Consider the following 22,835-nt stretch of genomic DNA (forward strand, 5'->3'; position numbering starts at 1 on the left):
ATGCAACTATGAATAAGAAGTAAGTGGGCGGTCTTATGGTATTTCAGTGAAGTCATGAGACGTCATCTCATTTCTTTATTTGGGGGTCGCAAACTCGTTTTCCAGGATTTAACAAGTATAAGGATAATAAAAAGTCAGTTTCGCACCCTATCAAAGCCGTGGCTGGCTGCCTTTTACTTCCCGGCAATATTAGATTCAATTAGACCATGTCCCTTCAAAAGCTGTGAAGGCTGTATTCAACCTCCGCCTTACGAAATGGGCAATTTTCTCCAGGAAAGTCAAGGCATCCTTCAAAGGATCTAAGACCTCAGTCACCAGAGTAGACGAAAGCGGAGTCCACGCGTCAAATTAAAGGACCCTCAGACCTCATTCGTCACCGCAGCTCCTCGGATTCTAAACAGAGGGCTAGGAGGGTAAGGAAGGATGGGGCCAAGAGCCTCATCCTTAACCCAAGAGGGAGACAAAGGTAACTGAGCGCGTGCGGAGTCCAGGCGGGAGCAGTGGGAGGCCCTTAGGGCTTCAGGTGGACTCGGAGAACCCGCCTGGACTGGGTAGAGGGGCAGGAAAATCCCAACTGGCGCGGGCGAATTGGCTCCCTGCAAGAGGGGCGAGGCTGGGAACGCCCCCCAGGTCCCGCCCCTCCTCGCTGGCCGAGAAATGAAACCGAGGCGAGGGCCCAGGTCACGCGCCCAGGCGGCAGGCCGCTCAAGCTTCCCGGGTCGGGCGTCTCCGAGGAAGAGCGCGTGCCTCACGTCCTCCCCGCCGCCCCGCCCCCTGCGCCCTGCGCACGCGCAGCAGCGCCCCGCGGCCCACCCCCGCTCGTCCCCCGGGGTGGGCGGGGCGGGGAACCGAGTTAGGAGGCCGCTGGACATCGCCGACCCTAACGTGTGAGCCACGGCCGCCGTCGCCCCCGCCCCCGCCGCGTCACGACTCCCGTCCCGCCCTTCCCTGGCCCCTCCCCACGATCTGTCCTCCCCCTTTCCCTCCTCCTCCTCAGACCGAGCGGTGACTTAAGCAACGGAGCGCGGTGAAGCCCATTTTTCTCTTTCCTCGCAGCCGCGCCGGGGAGCTCGCGGCGCGCGCCCCCTCTACTCCGGCCCGAGATGAATGCTGCGGCAGAAGCCGAGTTCAACATCCTCCTGGCCACCGACTCCTACAAGGTGCAGTTCGGGGCGGGGGCAGGGGAGGACTGGGGGCGCGTCAGGGACGAGCGCTAGACTGCGGCGGCCGGGTCTGGGGGCACAGCGCGAGGCGGCCCCGCGGGAAGGCGCGGCGGCGGCCGCGGGTTGGGGCAGGTGGAGCTGGAGCCGCAGTGGAGTGGAGGTGGGTCGAGGAGGGATGGAGGGATGGACGGCAGGAGGCGGGGCCTGGGGCTGTGCGGTGGGGGGGCGCGGCCGGGGTCGGGGCGCCGGGCTTCGGGGCTCCCGGGGAGCCCGCCGGTGTGCGGGCGCCCACAACCTCTTCTGGAGCGGGCCTCTTGGCCCCGGGCTGGGTTGGCCTGGACGAGGGTTCGCCCGAGGACCGGATCAGTTGGGTAACGGCCTCTGGAGCACAGCGGTGGAGGGAGGAGAGGGCTTTTCCCTGCCGAGTCGATCCCGCGCGCTCACCCCTTGCTGGGCAGGTATGTCCTTTTCCTGAATAAGAGGTGGGAGAGGTCCTGCTAGGGTCGCTGAAGCAGCCACGTTCCTGACCCTTCGGCTCCTGTGCGGAGGACACATGTTTGTGCCCGGTAGCCTTGCTGGATTCTCCCCCATCCTACTCCACTGGGCTGCGTTTCAAACTCCTTTGCACCTAGTGATCACTCCTGATCCCTTGTGGCAGAAGCCAATGTGCTCTTACACCTTTGAGGTCACTAGGATTTCTGTGAAAAGGAAAGTGAAACACGAGGAGGTAGAGGAACTGGAGTTTTAACACTGGAGAACTTGTAGAGAGGGAAATGACACAACATTGCTTCGTATGCTTATTGGACACTTGCATGTGTAACTGTCCCATTAATTTTATTTGAAACTCACACACATTAGCAAAGGAGAAACTAGGGGAAAATCTAGCAAATACTCTTTCTCTTAGTTTTCAAATTATGTCAAATAAACTGGACTATACTTTGGCCAACTTTTATTAGCAAAAACACCTAAAAGGTGAGATGTCAGACCAGACAAAATAATTTTAGTTTTAAATTTTAGTATTTACCTTTTACCATGGGGGGTTGGAATGTAATGATGAAGCATTATACTTTCATGTTTTTGTTTCCTTTTTGTTTTTAATACTCCAATATTGGAAGAGTGTTTTTTAGAGAATTCCATTTTGCTTAAGTTCTGTTTTGTCCATTTCTTTGCAGTTGCTTTATGATTATGTTAATAGTACTTAGGTATATTTTCCTTTAAACAGAGCCAAGATTCAACACTGTGATCTTTCAAATGAAATTTTAAAGTGGAAATCTACACTATTGCGTGACCATTATAATATCAAGTATGGTCCTTTACTTGACACTAAAACCTGCTTCTGTTCTCTCAGTTCAAATGTAATGTTTATGGTATCCTGAGTAGTGATTTTAGAAATGTCTCATTAATGGTTTTGTAGAATATTGCCTTAACTAAATCTTTAAAATAATTTTCAGATTTTTTGTTGTGTTTTGGCTTATGCAGTGATTGGATTGTAAATGAGAAATGTTCATGGAAGTTAAGTCTAGCCTAAAAACAAAAGGGAGTGCTGTTCTTCTAGGCATTATATATGAAGAATGTAAAACTGGTTTAACATCAATTTTCTGGAATACGTTTAATTAGAATAGTGAATTACCTTGAAGCTTTCTAATCTCCTGCCAAGTCATACTTATCTACACTATTAAAATTTGCACTCATTTAATAAATTTCATTCCTGTCCATTTTCAAGTCAAGCTGGTATATCTTATTCCCTGTCTTATATGAAGTCTTTCCAGAAGATTTTCACCTTAGTACTAGCTTTCACTTTTTTCCCCCCAAGAAATCCCTCAAGAGGATCCAGATTGATTTGTTTTATACCAAGGGTTACAGCAGTATACTAAAACAGATTGTGTGTTCCACAGTAACAATTAGTCTGTAAGTTTCATTTTCCTTAAAATTAGGTTTTTAGTGGTCCCTGTAGCCTGTTTTCTATTTTATTTAACCTTTTTACCTTAGGTAAAGAAGAGAAAGAAATAATAATAATGAGGTTAAAAGTAATAAAACTTTTATTTGGAAATTGTGTAAGAATGTTATGTGTCCATATCAGTTTCTTAAAAACTTTTGGCCAATTAAAGTAGGGAACTAAGTAGCTAGAAGTGTTGATGAGGACAGCGAAATATGTTGATTTTTTTTTTTTTTTTCCCTAGTTGCTTTTCTGGTTTAATCCCACTCCTGGTGTATATAATTGCTAGTAACAAACCACAGCAAAAAATAGTTTTAACATTTCTGAACATTTTTCCTGTAGCAAATTAATGGAAGAGCTTGTCAGTTGTACTGTAGTTGGAAAAGACAGATAGTACACAAAACTAATCCTTAGGCGTTGTACACTTTAAATCACATCTCACATTGGTTATAAAATGTGCTGTCCAATGTAGCTTGCTTCTCAGAAGATCATTTATAAGCTGTTAATCTAGAACTGAGCACATTTTCAACTGTTCATTTATTAAATTTGGAAATTCAGAGAATTTTTCAAGAGCTGTTTTATTTATAGTGATGAATAAATAAGAATTCAGGAAGGAATATTTTATTTCCTCTAATGACTGAATTAACAAATCTTAGAAGTTTGAGCTTTTTTTGAGAAAAAGATTTGGAGAGAGATGAGAATTACCATATAGGCAAGTTAGTTCTTCCTAGTGTCATCCTCTGAGATGTTCCTATTTTTCATAGTTGCCTCTGTCTAACTGCTTCTGAACTGATACTAAAGTGCTGGCATAATAACGCACTTGGCAGCCTGAGCCTCATGTGGAGGGGGCAGCTGCTTCAATTTGTACCCTAGGGACTACCTGTGCATTCTTGTTGTGGATCCATATAGATATTTGTGACATTTTGCATATATTTCAAATTTCCCAATAAGTTTTATAAGTTATAAGGAAAATTGGGCAACAAAAATCATATAAATAGGGGTTTACTTTATAGTAGATAAATTGGTCAGTAATAATTTCATAAAAGCTTAAGAAAGTACAAACAGCTGATGTCCTCCTTTATGAACTGATGAAATTTGATTTGAAGGAGTGGCAAAGGAGGTAAAAGTGATTAAAAATTTTGCACCAGGAGGTTTAAGAGAAGCAATATAATGATCATACATAGACATCTTTGGAATTTCTCTCTTTCCCCCAAATAATTTAACCCCCAAATTCTTAAGCCATACTTAGAAGTGGTTAGTGCTTCATAGCTGAAGAGCAATGAATTATTTTCAGGGGCAACAGACAGATTTCCAGGACTTGAGTGGTCCTAAATAATACTGAAAAGAAGAATTGTTTATGACTTTTGCTATTTAGGGCATATTAGTTTTTTTTAATTCGTTTGTTTTGTTTTGGTTCTGGAGATTGAACTCAGAGGCACTTTACTACTGGGTTATATTCACAGCCCTTTTTATTTATTTTTTTGGAGCATATTAATGGAAGATCTTGTCTGTTGAGACAGGGTCTTGCTAAGTTGCTGAGGTTGACCTCACACTTGTGATCTTCCTGCCTCAGCCTCCTGAGCCTGTGGGATTACAGACATGAGCCACTGTGCCTGGCAAGCACATTCAGTTTGGAGAAGCACAAAGTCCTGACCAGTGTGGGGCTAGTAGATCCTTTTCTGATACATTCAGGTTGTTGTATAACAACATAACTTGCTCTGTGACCTTGGCTATGTTACCTCTTCTGCTTTTATGTGTATATTTATTTGTTTATTTATCTTAATGATTGTTCTTTGTTATGTCCTCTCAAAAATAAAAGTATGAAAATTAGGTTAGTAGTCATTGCCTTTGGCCATGAGATCCTATTGTGGAAGGAAAGATCTTGGAATAACATCTTATAGAAAGACATCAACATCATGAGACATTTAGAGAAACATCTAGATAAAATTACATCTCTCAGAAAGATTGTATGCATCTTAAATATGCCTCATATTTTTTTTCAACTGTCATACTTGGAACAAGGATATATAACCTTGAGAATATATATATATATATATATATATATATATATATATATATATATATATATATTTTTTTTTTTTTTAGTTGATTGGCCAGCACTTCATAGTGGAAAAAGCTGCCGCTTTTTATATAGGGTTAGAACCTTGTTCTAGGCATTGAAATAAGATCAGTTGTTATTATCTAGTTTAATAATTTTTAGAAGCTTAACTTTCATTAGGTAAATCAGTCACATAACTGAAATTAAGTTCTGTTGAAAAGCTACATTTTCCTGTGTGTCTGTATTTACCATACATGTATTATTGTATAAGTGGCATTCTATTACCTGCAGGAGGACCATGCCAGTTTAGGAAACTTTTGTTAATGGTAAGGTTGGCTGAGGACATTATCAGATATTTTCTCTTTGTCTATATATAGTGAAGAATTTTATATTTACTGTAGAACCTTCTCTAGTGATAGAAGTTAAAGTAGTACTAAAAAGTTAACATGATTTAGGAGCTTCCTTTTGTGTTCACTTTATTTCTGAATACTGTGAAACTTCTTGTTTGTATTACTTAATATATAAAACTGAGCTCTCAATTACTCCACCCATTCCCCCAGTCTTGTCTTCCCTGTCTCAATGAATGGTGCCATTATTAACCTACTTGCTTAACCAAAAAAACTAAAAAGCATCTTTAATTCTTCCCTACCATTATTTTCCATATCCAGCCCCTCAGCCTAGTTCTCTTTTTTCCCTCCAAAAATACTGGTTCACTTCTTTCAAGTAGTCTAGCATTGGGCAGTAGTCTCTTAACTCCTGTTTTCACTCTGAGCATCCTGTAATCCATTCTCCATGCACCACCAAGCTGATTGATTCTTTTAAAATTTGAATCACAGGCTGGTGATACAATTCAATAGTAGAACATGTACTTAGCATGGACAAGGCCCTGTGTTCAATCCCCAACATCAAAAATTTAAAATGTGAACTAGATCATATTCACCCCAGCTTAATTTAAAATCAAAACTCCTTGTGGTACCCTATTTAGCCAATGATCTTATCTCTATGTCTGCCTACCTCTGATCTTACCATACTCTAAGAACCCACCACACTGGTCTGCCTTCTGTTCTGTCCCTCACACTAAAGCATTTTCTGTCTGTCACTTAGGCCTTGCTCATGTCACCTCAGAGAAGACTAACCAAGTCTCCCTAGCTCATCATTCTCTCTTCTTTTTCATAGCATCCATCTTGATCTGAAATTATTGTTTATATATTATTTTTCTCTTCCCCCCAGTTAAGCCTTCATTAACCCTGTGAGAATTAGTACCATGTCTGTTTTACTTGCCAGTCCTCTGCATCTGAAACAAAGTAATGCCTGATACATAGTAGGTCCTGGGTATATATTTATGAACGTATTAACTGTTTATAACTATTTCTTGATTTATGTCATATCATCCCATTTTCTGATGATGTTCAGAGTGTCCAGTTTAGCAGAAAATAAAGAGGACAGTAAATTAGCAAAACAAAGAGTTGCCATCTACTGATTGAATTCTTTGAATATTTACTAAGAAACTCTGCTTAAATTTTTTTCACTTTAAACAATGTATATATACCATATAAATATATCTAAACATGCTCTGTAGTCTACAGACTTTTAAGGTGTTAGCAGACAGTTAATAGTAAATAATACTTTCGTTTGTGACTTTGCCTAAACAGTTTAAATTCTTTACCTCTATTCGCTGAAACAGTTTTCATAAATTCTCTAAGATTTTAGAATATACTTTATTTATGACTAAGCAGACTAGAAACTAATTTTGTATTTTAAGTGATAATTTGTTTTCATACTTAAGTAAAGGTGAGTAAGCCTAATTTAAGACTTCAAAATTATAAACATAAGTAATTATTGTCCAGAACTGTATTTGTCTGATGGAAAATTTTTAGTATAATTTTAGATCCTGATGGAGTATTCAAAGACATTTCCATTGTCTTCCTTTCTCAGAAGAGGCAAATAATTAGTCTTGTAATGCTTTTTTTTAAAAAAAAATTTTTTTTTTAGTTGTAGTTGGACACAACATCTTTATTTCACTTGTTTATTTTTATATGTGGTGTTGAGAATTGAACCCAGGGTCTCACACATGCGAGGTGAGGGCTCTACCACTGAGCCACAACCCCAGCTCCTTGTAATGCTTTTAAATCTGTTGTAAGATGCATTGTTAAATATCTGAACTGTAAAGAAGGTCAGACTTTTGAGAAATCTTACCTGTGAATCTGACTTTTATATACTTGCACTATGTGATCTAGACCTTGTTTTCAAATTTGACTTCATCATGAGTGACTTTTCTTCTGTCTCCCTACTTAACCTCCACTAAAAGAGTTGGAGTTATTAGATTGTAAACTGTACATTTCATTTTTACATAACCTTGGGTATATTTTTAGATGGAGGTTTTTCTGATCTGTGTTTTTTAAGTAGTTGAGGTAATGATCTTACAGTATTTATTTCTGAAATATCACTTATAAATATATTTATCTCATTTTGAAATTTGATTTAATTGCTGTGAGTTCTGTATTAGCTTTCGCACTTAACTACTTAAACTGACAGTGATAACATTCCCTAGGTTGTGACCTTAAAAAGCCCAAACATGTACATTTAAGTATTGCTGAAGCCCAGATATCAGATATCTCTGATAGCTGAGCAAAACAGGGTTCTTAGTCTCCTGAAGAACCTAAGCTCTCAGATCACATTATTATAAAGATTTGAACCCAAGATTGCCTGTATGCAACAGAAGGGAAACTGTAAGTATGCTTCATTGGAGAGGGAACAGAGGATTGCCATTCAGAAAGTGACCATGAACATGCATTCATTTTGGAATGCTTGTGCTAAGCTATCTTTAGGATAGAGCCAAGATTTACTGAGATTGAGCTGTGCAGTCAAAGAAAACGTTGGCTTTCCTAAACTTGAGACCAGAACTAAACAAGAAAATAGTTTCTGTTTACAGTGGTCATCTGTAAAATTTAGTCCACAAAGATTTATTCCATTATTGTCATGATTCACCTTATACCATAAACTTTAAAGCTTTATGATTCCTTTCTTTCAACCAGGCAAATATATATGTTATTCTTCCCCTTATTTTGTTTTTATTAGTAACATGTTTTAATGTGGAGAAAACTGAAATAAAACTCAAATTATGACACTTTTACTTTTTATTTTCTTTAAACAAAAGCAGACAATTTTTCAGATTCTTAGGAATTTGTGCTGAAACCTCTTCATATTTTTATTTATTTATTCATTTATTATTATAATTTGTTATACATGACAGCGAATGCATTTCAATTCACAGTACACATATAGAGCATAATTTTTTTCTCTGATTGTATGCAAAGTAGAGTCACACCATTCATGTCTTCATACATGTACTTAGGGTAATGACATCCATCTCATTCCACCATCTTTCCTATCCACAGGCCCCCTCCCCTATCTAAAGCTCCTCCATTCTTCCCATGCTTTCCCCGCACCCACACCCCCTCCCCCATTACGGATCAGCATTCACCTAGAGAGAAAACATTTGGCCTTTGGTTTTTGGTGGCTTGCTTTATTTAGCATGATATCTCCAGCTCCATCTAATTACCTGCAAATGCCATGATTTTATTTTCTTTTAATGCTGAGTAACATTCCATTGCATATATGTACCTCAGTTTCTTTATCCATTTATCTATTGAAGGGCAACTAGGTTGGTTTCACAATTTAGCTATTGTGAATTGTGTGTGTGTGTGAATATTATAAACATTGATATGACTGTGTCACTGTAGTATGCTGTTTTTAAGTCCTTTGAGTATAAATCGAGGAGTGGGACAGCTGGGTCAAATGATGGTTCCATTCCAAATTTTCCAAGGAATCTCCATACTGCTTTCCAGATTGGTTGCACCAATTTGCAGTCCCACCCCAGCAATATATGAGTGTGCCTTTTTCCTCACATCCTTGCCAACATTTATTGTTGTTTGTATTCTTAATAGCTGCAAAATCCAAAACTTTTGAGCACAAACATATCACAAAGATAAAAGGTCACACCTGACCTCATGTGACAGGTTGCACTCAAAACATGGGTGTACTATATGAGATATATATAAAATCCAAATGAATTTTATGTTAAGACTTTGTTTCTGTCTAAAAGATCTCATAATTATATATAAATATTTGAGAAGTAGTTCTGGTCCCAAGTGCTTCAGATAAGGAATACAAATAAATACATTATGTGTCCAATTGCTAAGTTTCAATTCATTACTTTGTATGATTGCTCCCCAGGAAGCTGTTTCTGTTTTCTGAATGAATGGTTGACTGTTCCTCAAGACCAATTGAAATCCTTTTCCAATTTAGAAGCCTTCTACCTACTTGAGTTCAGTCTTGTTGTTTATAAAATTTGGTAGTCTCTTTTGGTTTTGATTTTAAGATACTGAACTATTAAAATACTTATTTTTAATTCCATATGGCCAGGAAAAGAAGCTGATCAATAACAAGTAGTTTCTCAGGTTTTGAAATAACCTCAAGCCTTTTCTGTTATGACTTATGTTCTATTCTTCTAATGGTTTCATCTTGTTTTGGTGGAGCTGGGAATTGAACCCAAGGCCTCACATATGCTAGGCCAACATTTACCATGCAGCCTACATGCCCAGCCCTTTTCTGGTGTTTTCTAACTAAAGTGTTTTTCTTTATATAGGTTACTCACTATAAACAGTACCCACCCAATACAAGTAAAGTTTATTCCTACTTTGAATGCCGTGAAAAGAAGACTGAAAACTCCAAAGTAAGGAAGGTGAAATACGAGGAAACAGTATTTTATGGGTTGCAGTACATTCTTAATAAGTACTTAAAAGGTACTACTTTTCCTAGTACATTTAAAATATTGCTTTTATGTAACTTCATGTTTTTTCTATATTGTTATAATATTTGAAGTAATTTTAATAGTCTAATTTTGATATTTAATTACTTTATTTTTGTTTTGTGGTGCTGGGGATTGAACCCAGGGCATGTACATGCTAGGCAAGTGCTTTACTTCTGAGCTATATCCCCAATCCTTAATTACTTTTAAGTATTTAGGGTCTGTTTAGAATCTTTTTTTTTTTTTAATCTGTTAATTTGAATGCATTATATCTTAGAATTTGGCGTTTATGCTTGGTATCCTCAGTATGAGAAAGGTTTTCTGTATGGTGTCCTCAGTATGAGAAAGGTTTTCTGAAACCAATAAGTTTTGGAATAAAATTTGAAAAGTAATGTTGAAAAGCTAATCTGGTCTGCTAATAGTCTTTAGTCATTAATTCAAAGTATAGAATTTATTGACTTAGAAACTCATTTTGAATTATGATAGCAATTATAACTAGAATTATACTACTCAGTTTTACCTTCAAGACTTATTTCTCAAAACTACCTATAATTGTGGACTTGTTTTCAAATGCATTTTAAAACCAGGAAATCCCCCAAGAATTTCTGTGCTTTACTATTTGAAAAGTTATTTCTAATCTATTTTATAATCATATTTCTAGGGAGAAAACAATTCCCAAAGACATTATACATCTTGCAAATTTTATAATAAAAATAATTTTAAAATTGAATATAGGTTAAGTTTAGTTTTATACAAATGATAAGTCTTTTCCATTTTCTTGGTTATTTTAAGATCAGACAGTTCAGATGTGCTATGCTATTGAAAATCTAGCTAGATATCAGAAGTACTTCTTTGTGGCAAGGTTGCCCAAGGTATATTAAATGAGTTTACTAGTTAACTTTATAGCTTCCAAAGATCAATGATATACTCAATTGAGCTCTATAGCTTTAAAACTTTTTAAGATATTATATATGGTTAAGCAAAATGTATTGATTGCATGCTCTAGACCAGCATTATTATAAATTGTTCTATGTCTTTTTTAGCTCACAATCATCCTCTAAGTAGGTACTCTGCTATTATTAGCCAAAAGAATAAATGTACACAGGGGTGGGCAAAATTTACTAGGTTACTGGTCCTGAAGATATCACATTCTTTATGAATAAAGTGAGAATGTTCTGCTGGAAAACATAAAAAATGTTTGAATCATCTCAAAGAGTATCTAAAATAATAGTTAACTTATTGTGATTTTTTAAAAAAATAGTATAAGTAATAATTTTTTCTATTGTGTATCTGCTTTTAAAATAAATTAATCTTTATGCTTAGAGTGAGTGATTAGAAGTACAAGTTTCTTTTCTGATTGCTGTTGACTCTACATGAGTCATTTAACTTGTTGCTATTTGTTTTAACCCATGGAATGGGTGAAATAACTGAAGACATTAATGCTATGACAATTCAGCAACTCACAGAATGTGTTTAGAAATATAAATAGAACATGTGTATCCTTTTAGGTAAAGTAGTGACCAAAGAGAAAATCCAGGAAGCCAAAGAGGTATACAAAGAACATTTCCAAGATGATGTCTTTAATGAAAAGGGTTGGAACTACATTCTTGAGGTAAAAAAGTGGTTTTGTGTTTTGATCTGTTTTTGTTTTGTATTTAGTTCAAAATTTCTTGTGAAGGAATTTTAATAGAAAGTTAGACTGTAATTATAGTTCTTTTCTGCTTGCAATCTGAATATAATTGCTGTATTGGACATTCTTGTTAAAATATACTCCTCTAACATTTTGATTTTTCTACCTCCATGTAAATCATTAGCACATGATCTATAGTAGGTCTAGGTAATTTATTATATAAATGAATTATAATTTAAATAACAAGTTTTTTTGGAAAGGTACTTTGATCCATTCTTGAAAATATACCTAAGAACATGTAATTATTTGTGAAAATAAATTAATAATTAAGAAAAGACATGGCTATTTGGGAATTTTAAAATTTCATTCTGTTTTTTGACTGAAAATAGATGCCCTAAGTCTATCACTACATAATAATTCTGGGACATTTCCCTCACTGAAGTTAGAATGTTTTAGTATAGATCCACTAAGTTAGTTTTTATTCTTTATTGTACTTTAAATAATGTCTAGTGTGTTTAAATTTATTGCTTAAACTTCTGAAATGCCAAGAAATGGGAATTGAATCATAAGAGCTGAATGTCTTCTGATGGTTTCTGTATTATACAGATAGTCTGGGAATAGAATCTATTAGCATCTCACAATGTTGTGTTAATTTACGTCTCAAAAATTAAAGTTTTCTTACATTATATAGACTGTCAAACACAATAATCACTTTAACTTTCATTCCTATATTAAAATACTGAGTTTTACTCTTAGGTAATTATGTACCTATGAAAAAGTTAGGGAAGCACACTGTGCTGCATATCTTAAATAAGGTCAATAAAGTCTTTGGGCTGCACTTGCCTCATTTCCCTTTGTAAGATATGTTGTGAGAATAAAACACAGCAATCAATTAGGTCCTGTGCTTATTATTGTAACTTCCAGAGTGGTGCATCATTGCTGTGTTATGTGTTCAGGAAATCTTAGAGAATCATAGATTCTCTAGAAAGTATCTTGTCTAGCCCCATTTTACAAAAGAGTCTGAGACCTAGAGCTGTTGAGTGACTTGCCCTAGGTCTTCCATTTGCTTTTGAATCCAAGGCAGGATTTGTAAGGGAGAGTACTTTCATGCTGCATCATGCAGAATATTCTCGTTACGAATATTCTCTTACACACATATTCAATTACCTTGTTCCAAATCACATAAATTATTAGGCTTTTTGAAATAACATGACTTCCTAGCCAAAAGTTAACCACAGCCTTGAGCATAAAGCTGGGGAGGTGTGCATTTAAATACCTAGTAACATATTACATAGCGGACTAACTTTCATCCTAATTTGAAGGGAATTATTATAGTAGTAAGAAGTTCCTTAAGTCACATGTGGGTATTGATCACCAAGTGCTGAGATTGGCTATCTCATGATTTCAGGTCTACTATCAGAAGAAAGAATTTATTTAAGGTTCTTTTGTAGGAATCTGCCTCCTTCCTTTCTCTCTCATCCTCTCTACTCCTTTCTTCTCTCCACTTTCTTTTATCCTTCATAGCAATCCTTTATTTTATCTTTGTCTTTAGCCTTTATATTATGGAAATGACCTATACAGAATAAAATTAGTGTTCTTAGAATATTTTTCAAATGTTAGAAAAATTAACTCATCCTTTTTGTTTGTTTGTTTTCTGAACAAGTAGGGGGAAAACTGGTTTTGATTAGTTTGGAATTATCTACCTCTTTTAGTGGTAGGTTTAACAATATAATAGCATCTGTGATTGCTGTTTCCATGACAATGAATTTAGCTTCTGTAAAATGTAAAGAACATTAATAAAATGGGCAGTTGAGCATCGTCTGTTGAATGAATGAATGCATTGTTGTTTCCTACCAGAAGTACGATGGGCATCTTCCAATAGAAGTAAAGGCTGTTCCTGAAGGGTCTGTCATTCCCAGAGGAAACGTTCTTTTCACAGTGGAAAACACTGATCCAGAGTGCTACTGGCTTACAAATTGGATTGAGGTGAATTGTTTTTGTTTTTTAAAAATTCTTATTTAATAATAATTGAAGGTTACTATTATTGAACTGATTCTAGTTGAGAATTTGCTACTAATAAAGTTATATAATTTTCTACAGTTCAGTAACTCTTCCAGGCCTCAGTTTCCTCATCTATAAAATGACAGTTGGGTTAAATGCTCTCTAAGGTTCTTTCCATTGAATTCTAATGTTCTAAGATTTTATGTAAATAAAATCGGATAATTATTATTTTTAAAGTTCAATTAGCTTCCATTTTTTTAGTTGTAATTATAAACGTATAGTAGAGCAAAGTTGGAAAATTAGCAAAGGTACATAATACATTTTATGGATATTCTGTTCCATTCAGACTAGTGGAATTTTATTTTAGCTTTTAATAATTATTTTATATTCTCTGATGTTTAGGTACTAGAGTCTACTATTTGATATTTCTCAGCTTCTCATTTAATAACACAAGCAAGATTCACTATTCATATGGTTTAATTTCCAAAACTAAGAGACAGGCACATTATGGGATATTAGTCTACATTATAAAGCTTTTTTGTTTTCTTTGCATATATATCTAAGTAGTCATATGTTTTCACATAGTCACTGTTATGATAATGGTAATCTATTTAGTTTCATAACATTTTAATACGAATTTTATCTATAAGAGGAAATACTGTAGCAAGTAAATACAGAAATACCTCCTTACTGAAAGATGTTTACTTCATTGTTAAAACTAACTAATAATTTTATTGATTAAAATAATTGGTTATGATGTAAAATAATATATTTGAAGTTCACTTTTAAAGACTGAAAAAACTTTGGAAAAGCAAGAAATCTAAGAATATGTTTGAAATGTTTTGAAATAACATTTTTGACCAAGTTAAAACACTGTTAGAATCTTGACAGACCATAAACTCATTACAGGTCAATAATAGTAAAGTGTACAATTAATTCAGTAAAGGTTTTAATAGGTTGTATGTTAAAACTTAGAATTAACTGTGAAAAGAGAGAGTATCTTACTAGTTTTATACTGGCAAATTTTGATTTTGAAGGAATAGTATTATTAGGAGAACAGGGTTTTTTGATGAGTTTTTGTTGTTGGGGATTCATTCATTCATTCATTCATTTTTGTGGAGGTAGGACTGGGCATCAAACCCAGGGCCTTTCTCACGCACATCATGCCACTGAACTGTCAGAGTAGAAGAGTTCTGAAATATATCATCTAGACTAGCATTCTGCTTTAAAAGCCCAAGGATCCCAGGCAAGAAGAAAATTCATCATCTGTGGGTAAACATTTTCTTTTCTTTTTAGTTTTTCTGAATGAGGATTTCATACTGTTCCTATGTCTAGTTGAACTTCCCTAAGCAAGTACTTATAAAAGTAATGATTTAGTTACCATTCTACCATTCTTCATGTACAGTTTCCTTTATCCTCTTCTGAAAGTGAAAAATACATTAAAAAGAAATGTTTAATAACTATTATTATTTGGGGTACTTTTGTTAGAAAACCATAAAGTAAAAAGGTTTATATCAGTCATATTAGAGTGATAGTTTGTTAACAAATACATATATCATTTTAATAAAATAAATTATTAAACATAAATCCAACATAGGACTTTTAAATTTTGGCCAAGAAGTATATGTAGACCATAGCTTTTAGTTGCTTATAATCTGAAACAATTTGTATTGAGTTTACCTTTAATGTATGTTATTTTAAATAATTTGAGTCCTAGGCAGATATGTTTATCTAAGGCACAAGAATTATGGTCTAATTTTATTCCTTGTAGTTTCTGATAGCACCCCCCCTTTTTTTTTTTAAGTTTACTCTGAATGTTCTATCTCCAGAACAGACTTCTTCGTAGTCAGTTTACATCCTTTGTGAGGTGTTTTGTTTTGTGTGAGGATAGAGGAAATTCATCCTATTCTTATCAATCTCTAACTCCCTTTTACCATTTGGTATTTGAAATCTGTTACCAGTCCCAATAAACTTGATGTCCCAGGTTTAAAACATTTTGAACAATATTACCAAGTAGTCTTTCTTTTCCCTTTCCTGATGCATGTTCTAGGTTATTAATAACTATTCATTGATTGTTATTCACCTGATAATACTATACTGAATTAAAAAATACACTAAAATTGCTGAATTGCTTGATTAGTTTCAGTATTGGTGCTGAATCCTCTAATCTGATTTCAAAATAAACTTAAGCATACCTAGGAGTTCTGCAAAGTGTCTCAGGCATATAAGGGGCAGAGGGGCAAGCACATTGGGCTAAATTTACTCCTCTCGCCTACCAAAAAACAAAACCATATCTTTCTGGTATTAAAAGAAAAAAAAAGATTTTAAAATGATAAACAGTGATGAAATGTCATCATTTTATAGCTGGGGAAATAGGCCTGAGAGGTGGGCAGACAACTGAACAGTGAAGGTGCCGTCTTTGTTCTGTACCACACCATTTTTTACTCTGCAAAGTTCTTATCCTGCACAATGACATTACAGTGAACACTCTGAAAGGAAATTTATAGGTTCATTTACCTTAATCTTCATTTTCAGCTAAAAATTTTAATCTTGATTTGTGGGCACATTGCTAAGTTCCAACAAGGCCTACTTCATTAGACCTCGGATTAACCCAAACTAACTTGCCTTTTTTTCCCTTGCTTACACCTACAGTGATCTTTTTAAAAGGGGAGTGATTTTATTAAGAGTATAATTTAAGCTGATTTTGTTGGACTATGGAAAGGAAATGGTGATGTGAAGGATCACTGTGTCTGATAGTTATTTCTCTCCTTCCCTGGCATTTTTCGAGGGGTAAGGTCAATCTTCTACCTTTATAACTCAACTAGAGTTTTTTTCACATTGTGTTTTATATTTTTCTCATACTCCTAGATAATATTGTGATATCTGAGTTGAATAAAAATGAGAGTTGACTGAATTAAATTCAACAAATGAATATCAATTAAGTACCAGCTATGTGCCAAAAAAAAAAAAAAAAATTGCTGGACCCAAATTAAGAGTAAGATATGTCTTATTAATGGCATTTTTAGGTAATTCATTCTTAACTAACCACTAATATGAAGAAGTAATGCTGAGGTAGTACCAGAAAAATAGGTAATTTTGCTAAGGAATCATGAAATGTGTGTGTGGGGGGGTACCTTTAAAAGCTTATTAAATAAGTGTGAAGAAGAGTTGAGGGCATGGACCAATGTTTTTAGAACACACAGTCCATTGAGGGCTGCATTGTAAAGGTAAAAAGTATAGTAGAAGATAAACTTTTAGATGGTAAACACTGCAAGATAATAGAAAACATTAATTCTATAGAATTGGCTTTTCTTCCCTACAGGAAGTAGAATGCCATTAAAGTTTGTTTTTTTTTTTTTTTTTTTTTAGAGTGAGTCAACATAAATAAAGCTTGCTTTAGAATGATAGATAACCAGAGGCAATATGAAGAATAAATCACAGAGACCAAAGTTTAGAGGTAGAAGACTCGCAGGCACTGGCAGTGGAATCAAAAAAGGAATTTCAAGAACAGAATGGTCAGAGATTAGAGGTGATTGATCTAAGTTAGGAGTTGCATCAGCTTTCTGTTGTGATACAAACTACCCCAGAACACACTGGCATAATAAAATATTGTTTGCAGTGATTCTGTGATTCACTGGATGGTCCTCTGGTAGTCTTGCTTGGACTTACGTACCTGCATTAGCTGGGCATTCTAAATTGCCTCACTCCTATGTGTGGGGCCTTAGCACAGAACGCTGAACATTACTAGGCCTCCATAACCTAGGCTGCTTCACAGCAGGATAGTTCAAAGTGCAAGAGTAGAAATTTCAAAACTTCCTAACAGGTTCTTGGAAGTCACACAACATGACTTTTGCTACATTCTTTTGGTCAAAGGCATATTGATTTGAATCTAGGGACGAGGAAATAGACTATTTCTTTAGGAGAAGAGCTGCAAGTGCTGTATTTAACCAAGCCTGATACTACATTTTACTTGTTAATGACTAAATTGACAGGTCTAATATGAAATTTTGTTGTTTTTACTTATTTATGGATCACTTAGCTGGTATTTAAAAGTTTATTTTGTAAAATTTTAAGAAATTAAGTATTTTTTTGGTTCAGCTTAGGCATTGTCATTTTAGCAGCTCTTTCTAAAATAGCTTCTTCAAATAACATGCTATCAGGTTTATATGATAAAAATAGAAATTATCCTAGAATGGGAAAGAAGTAATTCCCTACCCAAAGTAATTAATGTTATTGCTGTGATTAAGCATCAGACTTTGTTTGGTGTTTCTTGACAGCTAAGAAACAAGAAGAAACCGAGGAACAGTTCTTACCAAAGAGTAGGAACCTAGCAATTCTTCTACTTCCTAATTTGAGAACCTATAGTCACTATATTACAAAATAAGTCAGTGACCTTGCAGTTGTATAGCATATGCAGAAATGTTTTATGTAGCTTCTTATAATAAATTTTAACAAAAGCTTAAGAATATATAAAACACAACATAGTAAATAGAATTTTCTAGTGCTAAACTCAGTGTCTCATGTACATGAACTACCAGAAGTCATATTACATCCAGAGAAACTTAAATACTGTACCACCTAGAGTAACTTCTTTAAACTGATACTATTCAAGTTATAGTCTGTAAACCAGTACTAGTTCATGACCTGTTTGTTGCAGGCCTACATTAAATGCAGAAATAAAAAATAAGCATGTATAGAAACTTTACAATAATTTGACATTGCTTGACATCTGGGTATGAGTGTACCTTATAAAACTATCAGTCCATAACAGATTGAAAATTGGTCCTTCACCATGGTCTTTCAAAATATTTGCTTCTTTGGAGTTCTGGATACAAAAACTTGGTAACTTGAAGTTCTCTACTATTAAGGGCTTGGTGCATTTATCTTCTTTGCTGCTGATTTGAGAGCTGAGCTTTGTATTATATCTGAAATGCACATGGTAGGCATTCTACTGTTTAATTGAAATGTTTAATTGATATTCCTGATAGTGTGGAAGTCCAGAACATTCCTCCAGAGAAAGCTAGGATTTTCCTCAGGAAGAACCCTGTATTTTTTATGTCTAAATATTTATGGTTAATTTTTGTTCCAACAGACTATTCTTGTGCAGTCCTGGTATCCAATCACAGTGGCCACAAATTCTAGAGAGCAGAAGAAAATATTGGCCAAATATTTGTTAGAAACTTCTGGTAACTTAGATGGTCTGGAATACAAGTTACATGATTTTGGCTACAGAGGAGTCTCTTCCCAAGAGGTAAGAAACTGAAATAAATCTTATTTGATAAAATGTAGATTGTCTGGTAGAGTACCACTATAAACTTTTCTGGATGTTAGTAGGATTAGTATAGACCACCTTTTAAAATTCCAAAGATTCAGTCAACACAACATGTGCTATTTTATCTTCTAACAAGTGTCCTAGTCCTTGATATATTTGATGGAAGGATGGATGGACATACAGATATAATAAATACATCACATGTCAAATAATGCTATAGAGAAGCACAAGACAGGATAGAGGAATGAAGAATGATGGGAAGTGAAGGTGGGGCAATAATAAATAGGTCTTTTTGAGAAGGTAAAAGTTGAATCCTTAAATGTTTAGGAAAAACAGAATCTTTGTATTATCTGTTTAAAATAGCTAAAGACAGTAATTCCCTTAGGAGCTATGCTAAACATGGGCTATGTTAAATATGGGTTTTCTTTTTGAATTTTTGGTTTATCATTGATTTTCCAGACTGCTGGCATAGGAGCTTCTGCTCATTTGGTTAACTTCAAAGGAACAGATACAGTAGCAGGAATTGCACTAATTAAAAAATATTATGGAACAAAAGATCCTGTCCCAGGCTATTCTGTTCCAGCTGCAGAACACAGGTAAAATTTTGTTTTCATCCTACCATTTAACTTTTGTTTTCTAAAACTAATTTTTTTTTAGTTTGGTATTTGTAACTCAATGATATTCTGCTTAATTAAAGAATATGGCATTATAGTAAACCTTCATTAATATAAGCAATAATAATTCAGTGTTTATACTTTCTATAAAGATTAGTATCAGGGAGATTCAGAACTTTTAACCACCCTAGTAAAACAATTTAAGATCTTTTTTCCAATACTTATATTGCCACATAAGTTTTATGTAAGGGATATTTTTCATTTGCTGTAATTCCATATACAGATTTTCTTCACTAAATGAAGTCAAGAATTGTAAATTCCTGATCACTCTTTTTTACCTTATCTTTGCCCTTGCAATTGCCATACGGATTCAGTAACTTCAACTGTAGATGAGCAAGGAAGCCCTTTTGATGAAAGGAAGAGTATTCACATTCTTTTTACGCTTTTTTGCTCTCAAACCATCTCTAGTGAAACCAGGAAGAAATTATAATCTGGGCTACTGCTGCTCTAATCATAGAATTAACTTTATTAAAAATAAATGGAGATCTTAAAATGTATTTCAGGGGTATTTATAACAATTATTTAATAATTTGGAAATGTTTATTAAGTTCTACTAGTACTTGAAAATTACAGGGTGCTAAAACTAGCAGTGAGTTTAGAATGAGCTTTATTTTATTTTTTTAATAGTTATTTATTATCTAATGCATAACTGGTCAGCTTTCATGTGCAGAGCAGTCTGCTGAGTGCTATGACAGAAAGAAAAAAAAAAATCTGACCGTATCCTTAGGATAAATAAAGTACACTAGTTAAAGTCTGCTGTGTTGGTTAAATAGTTCTACTAAAGAGGTACAGTTAAGGTGCTATTGCAGTGCAAGGCAAAGAGAGGTAGGATCACTGGTGGATCAAAATGGCTTTTAAAAAGAGGTGAGATCTTGATTCTTGAAGGAGTTATAAAATTTGAGGGAGACATTGTTTACTATGTGTCAAACCTAGTCATTTGAGAGGAGAGCATAGATGTGTTCAGGAAGTAAAGGCTGAAACAGATTTTTCAGAGAACATAGAGTAGATTGAAAATAGATTAAAGTTCATAAGAGCCTTCAAATTCATTTTGACATTGAATGTTAACTGTGTGCACATCATACTAGTTTATCCTTAATTAGGCCTTTTTACAATTAATTTATTTATTTTAATTAAGTATGTATGACAGCAAAATGCATTTTGATTTATTGTACACAGTAGCAGCACAACTTTTCATTTAAGTGGTTGTACACGACGTAACATCACACCATACATGCAGTGATGTACCTAGGGTAATGATGTCCATCAACTTCTACCATCTTTCCTGCCCCCATGCACCCTCTCCACCTTCTCCCCTTTGCCTAAACACAGTTCCCCATTTTTCCCATGCCTCCCCCTTCCCCATTATGGATCAGCATTCACTTTTTAGAGAGAATATTTGGCTTTTTTTAGCGGGGAGAGAATTGGCTTACTTCACTAGCATGATATTCTCCAGCTCCATCCATTTACCTGTAAATGCCATGATTTTATTCTTTTTTATTGTTGAGTATTATTCCATTGTGTGTATATACCACAGTTTCTTTATCCATTCATCTATTGAGGGGCATCTAGATTGTTTCCACAGTTTAGCTATTGTGAATTGTGCTGCTATGAACATTGATGTGGCTGCGTTACTATAGTATGATTTTAAGTCCTTTGGGTATAGACCGAGGAGTAAGGTAACTGGGTCAAATGGTGGTCCCATTCCAAGTTTTCTAAGGAAACTCCATACTGCTTTCCAGATTGGTTGCACCAATTTTCTGTCCCACCAGCAATGTATGAGTGTGCCTTTTCCCCCACATTTCTCGCCAACATTTATTGTTGTCTGTATTCTTGATAACTGCCATTCTGACTGGCATGAGATGAAATCTTAAAAGTAATTTTGATGCATTTTTCTAATTACTAGAGATGTTGAACATTTTTTCATATATTTGTTGATCTAATGTATATCTTCTTTTGAGAAATGTCTATTTAGCTCCTTAGCCCATTTATTGATTGGGTTTTTTTTTGTTGTTTTTTTTTTTGTTGTTTATTTGTTTGTTTGTTTTGTTTTGTTTTTTTGGCGTTAAGTTTTTTGAGTTCTTTATGTATCCTGGAGATTAATGCTCTGACTTACGTGTAACAAAAATTTGCTCCCAAAATGTAGGCTCTCTCTTCACCTCATTGATTGTTTCTTTTGCTAAGAAGAAGCTTTTTAGTTTGAGTCCCTCCCATTTATTAATTAAAACCCAACATCATTCCTTATAGAAATGGAAAAAGCAATCATGAAATTCATTTGGAAAAATAAGAGATCCAGAATAGTCAAAGCAATCCTTAGCAAGCAGAGTGAAGCCAGAGACATCACAATACCAGATCTTAAACTACTACAAAGCTATAGTAACAAAAAAGGCATGGTATTGCCACCAAAATAGACATGTAGAGCAATGGTACAGAATAGAAGATACAGAGACAAACACATATAAATACATTTATCTTGTATTAGACAAAAGTGCCAAAACATACATTGGAGAATAGATAGGCTCTTCAACAAATGGTGCTGGGAGAACTGGAAATCCATATACAACAAAATGAAAATAAACCCCTATCTCTCACTATGCACAAAACTCAACTCAAAATGGATCAAGGACCTAGGAATTAGTCCAGAAAGCCTGCGCCTAATAGAGCAAAAAGTAGGCCCAAATCTATATCACATCAGATTACGCCCCTTCTTCCTTAACAAGATTCCTAAAGCACAAGAAATAAAATCAAGAATTAATAAATGGGATGGTATCAAATTAAAAAGCTTCTTCTCAGCAAAAGAAAGAAACAATGAGATGAAAAGAGAATCTATATTTTGGGAGCAAATTTTTGCCACACACACGTCAGACAGAGCATTAATCTCTAGGATGCATAAAGAACTCAAAAAACTTAACACCAAAAAACACAAACAACCCAATCAATAAATGGGCTAAGGAGCTGAATAGGCCTTTTTTTAATGAGAATAGTCCCTGAAGGTTTTGAGCAAAGAAACAATGTTATCAGAGACATACTTTAGGAAATTATTTTGAAAGCAGGATTTCCTATATACTTGAAAAACCAGAAGCTAAGCTTTATAGGAAACAGTCTTGAGGAGATGAGATCCAGAACCAGGTGGCTAAATGACTGAAAAGAAGTAGGTAAACATAAGCAGTGCTCAAGAGATAAAATTGCTAAAACTTGGTGATATGAGTTGAAGTTTAGTAGAGAGTTGATTCAGCCAACATTTTTGAACATTGCTATATTAGTAGAAGCTTGTTGCACACTTTCATATATGT

The 22,835-nt window shown here is 35.3% G+C and overlaps 1 protein-coding gene across 4 annotated transcripts in view; it reads left to right on the plus strand.

Annotated features, from left to right (window-relative positions):
- Window positions 1-952: 952 nt before the first annotated feature.
- Nampt (nicotinamide phosphoribosyltransferase) overlaps window positions 953-22,835 on the plus strand; it is a 41,875-nt gene continuing 19,992 nt past the window's right edge. For 2 of the 4 annotated variants that reach the window (XM_077110579.1, XM_076834648.2), the window contains exons 1-6: window positions 956-1,160; window positions 9,807-9,963; window positions 11,477-11,580; window positions 13,456-13,584; window positions 18,692-18,850; window positions 19,331-19,467. In XM_077110579.1, coding sequence (XP_076966694.1) covers window positions 1,104-1,160; window positions 9,807-9,963; window positions 11,477-11,580; window positions 13,456-13,584; window positions 18,692-18,850; window positions 19,331-19,467 — 743 coding nt within the window. In that variant the 5' untranslated portion in view covers window positions 956-1,103. Of the gene's footprint in view, window positions 1,161-9,806; window positions 9,964-11,476; window positions 11,581-13,455; window positions 13,585-18,691; window positions 18,851-19,330; window positions 19,468-22,835 lie in introns of all 4 variants that reach the window. The other 2 variants (XM_076834657.2, XM_076834639.2) reach the window with 2 other exon arrangements.

The sequence above is a fragment of the Callospermophilus lateralis genome, chromosome 1 (genome assembly GCF_048772815.1).
Source record: "Callospermophilus lateralis isolate mCalLat2 chromosome 1, mCalLat2.hap1, whole genome shotgun sequence".
Classification (NCBI taxonomy): domain Eukaryota; kingdom Metazoa; phylum Chordata; class Mammalia; order Rodentia; family Sciuridae; genus Callospermophilus; species Callospermophilus lateralis.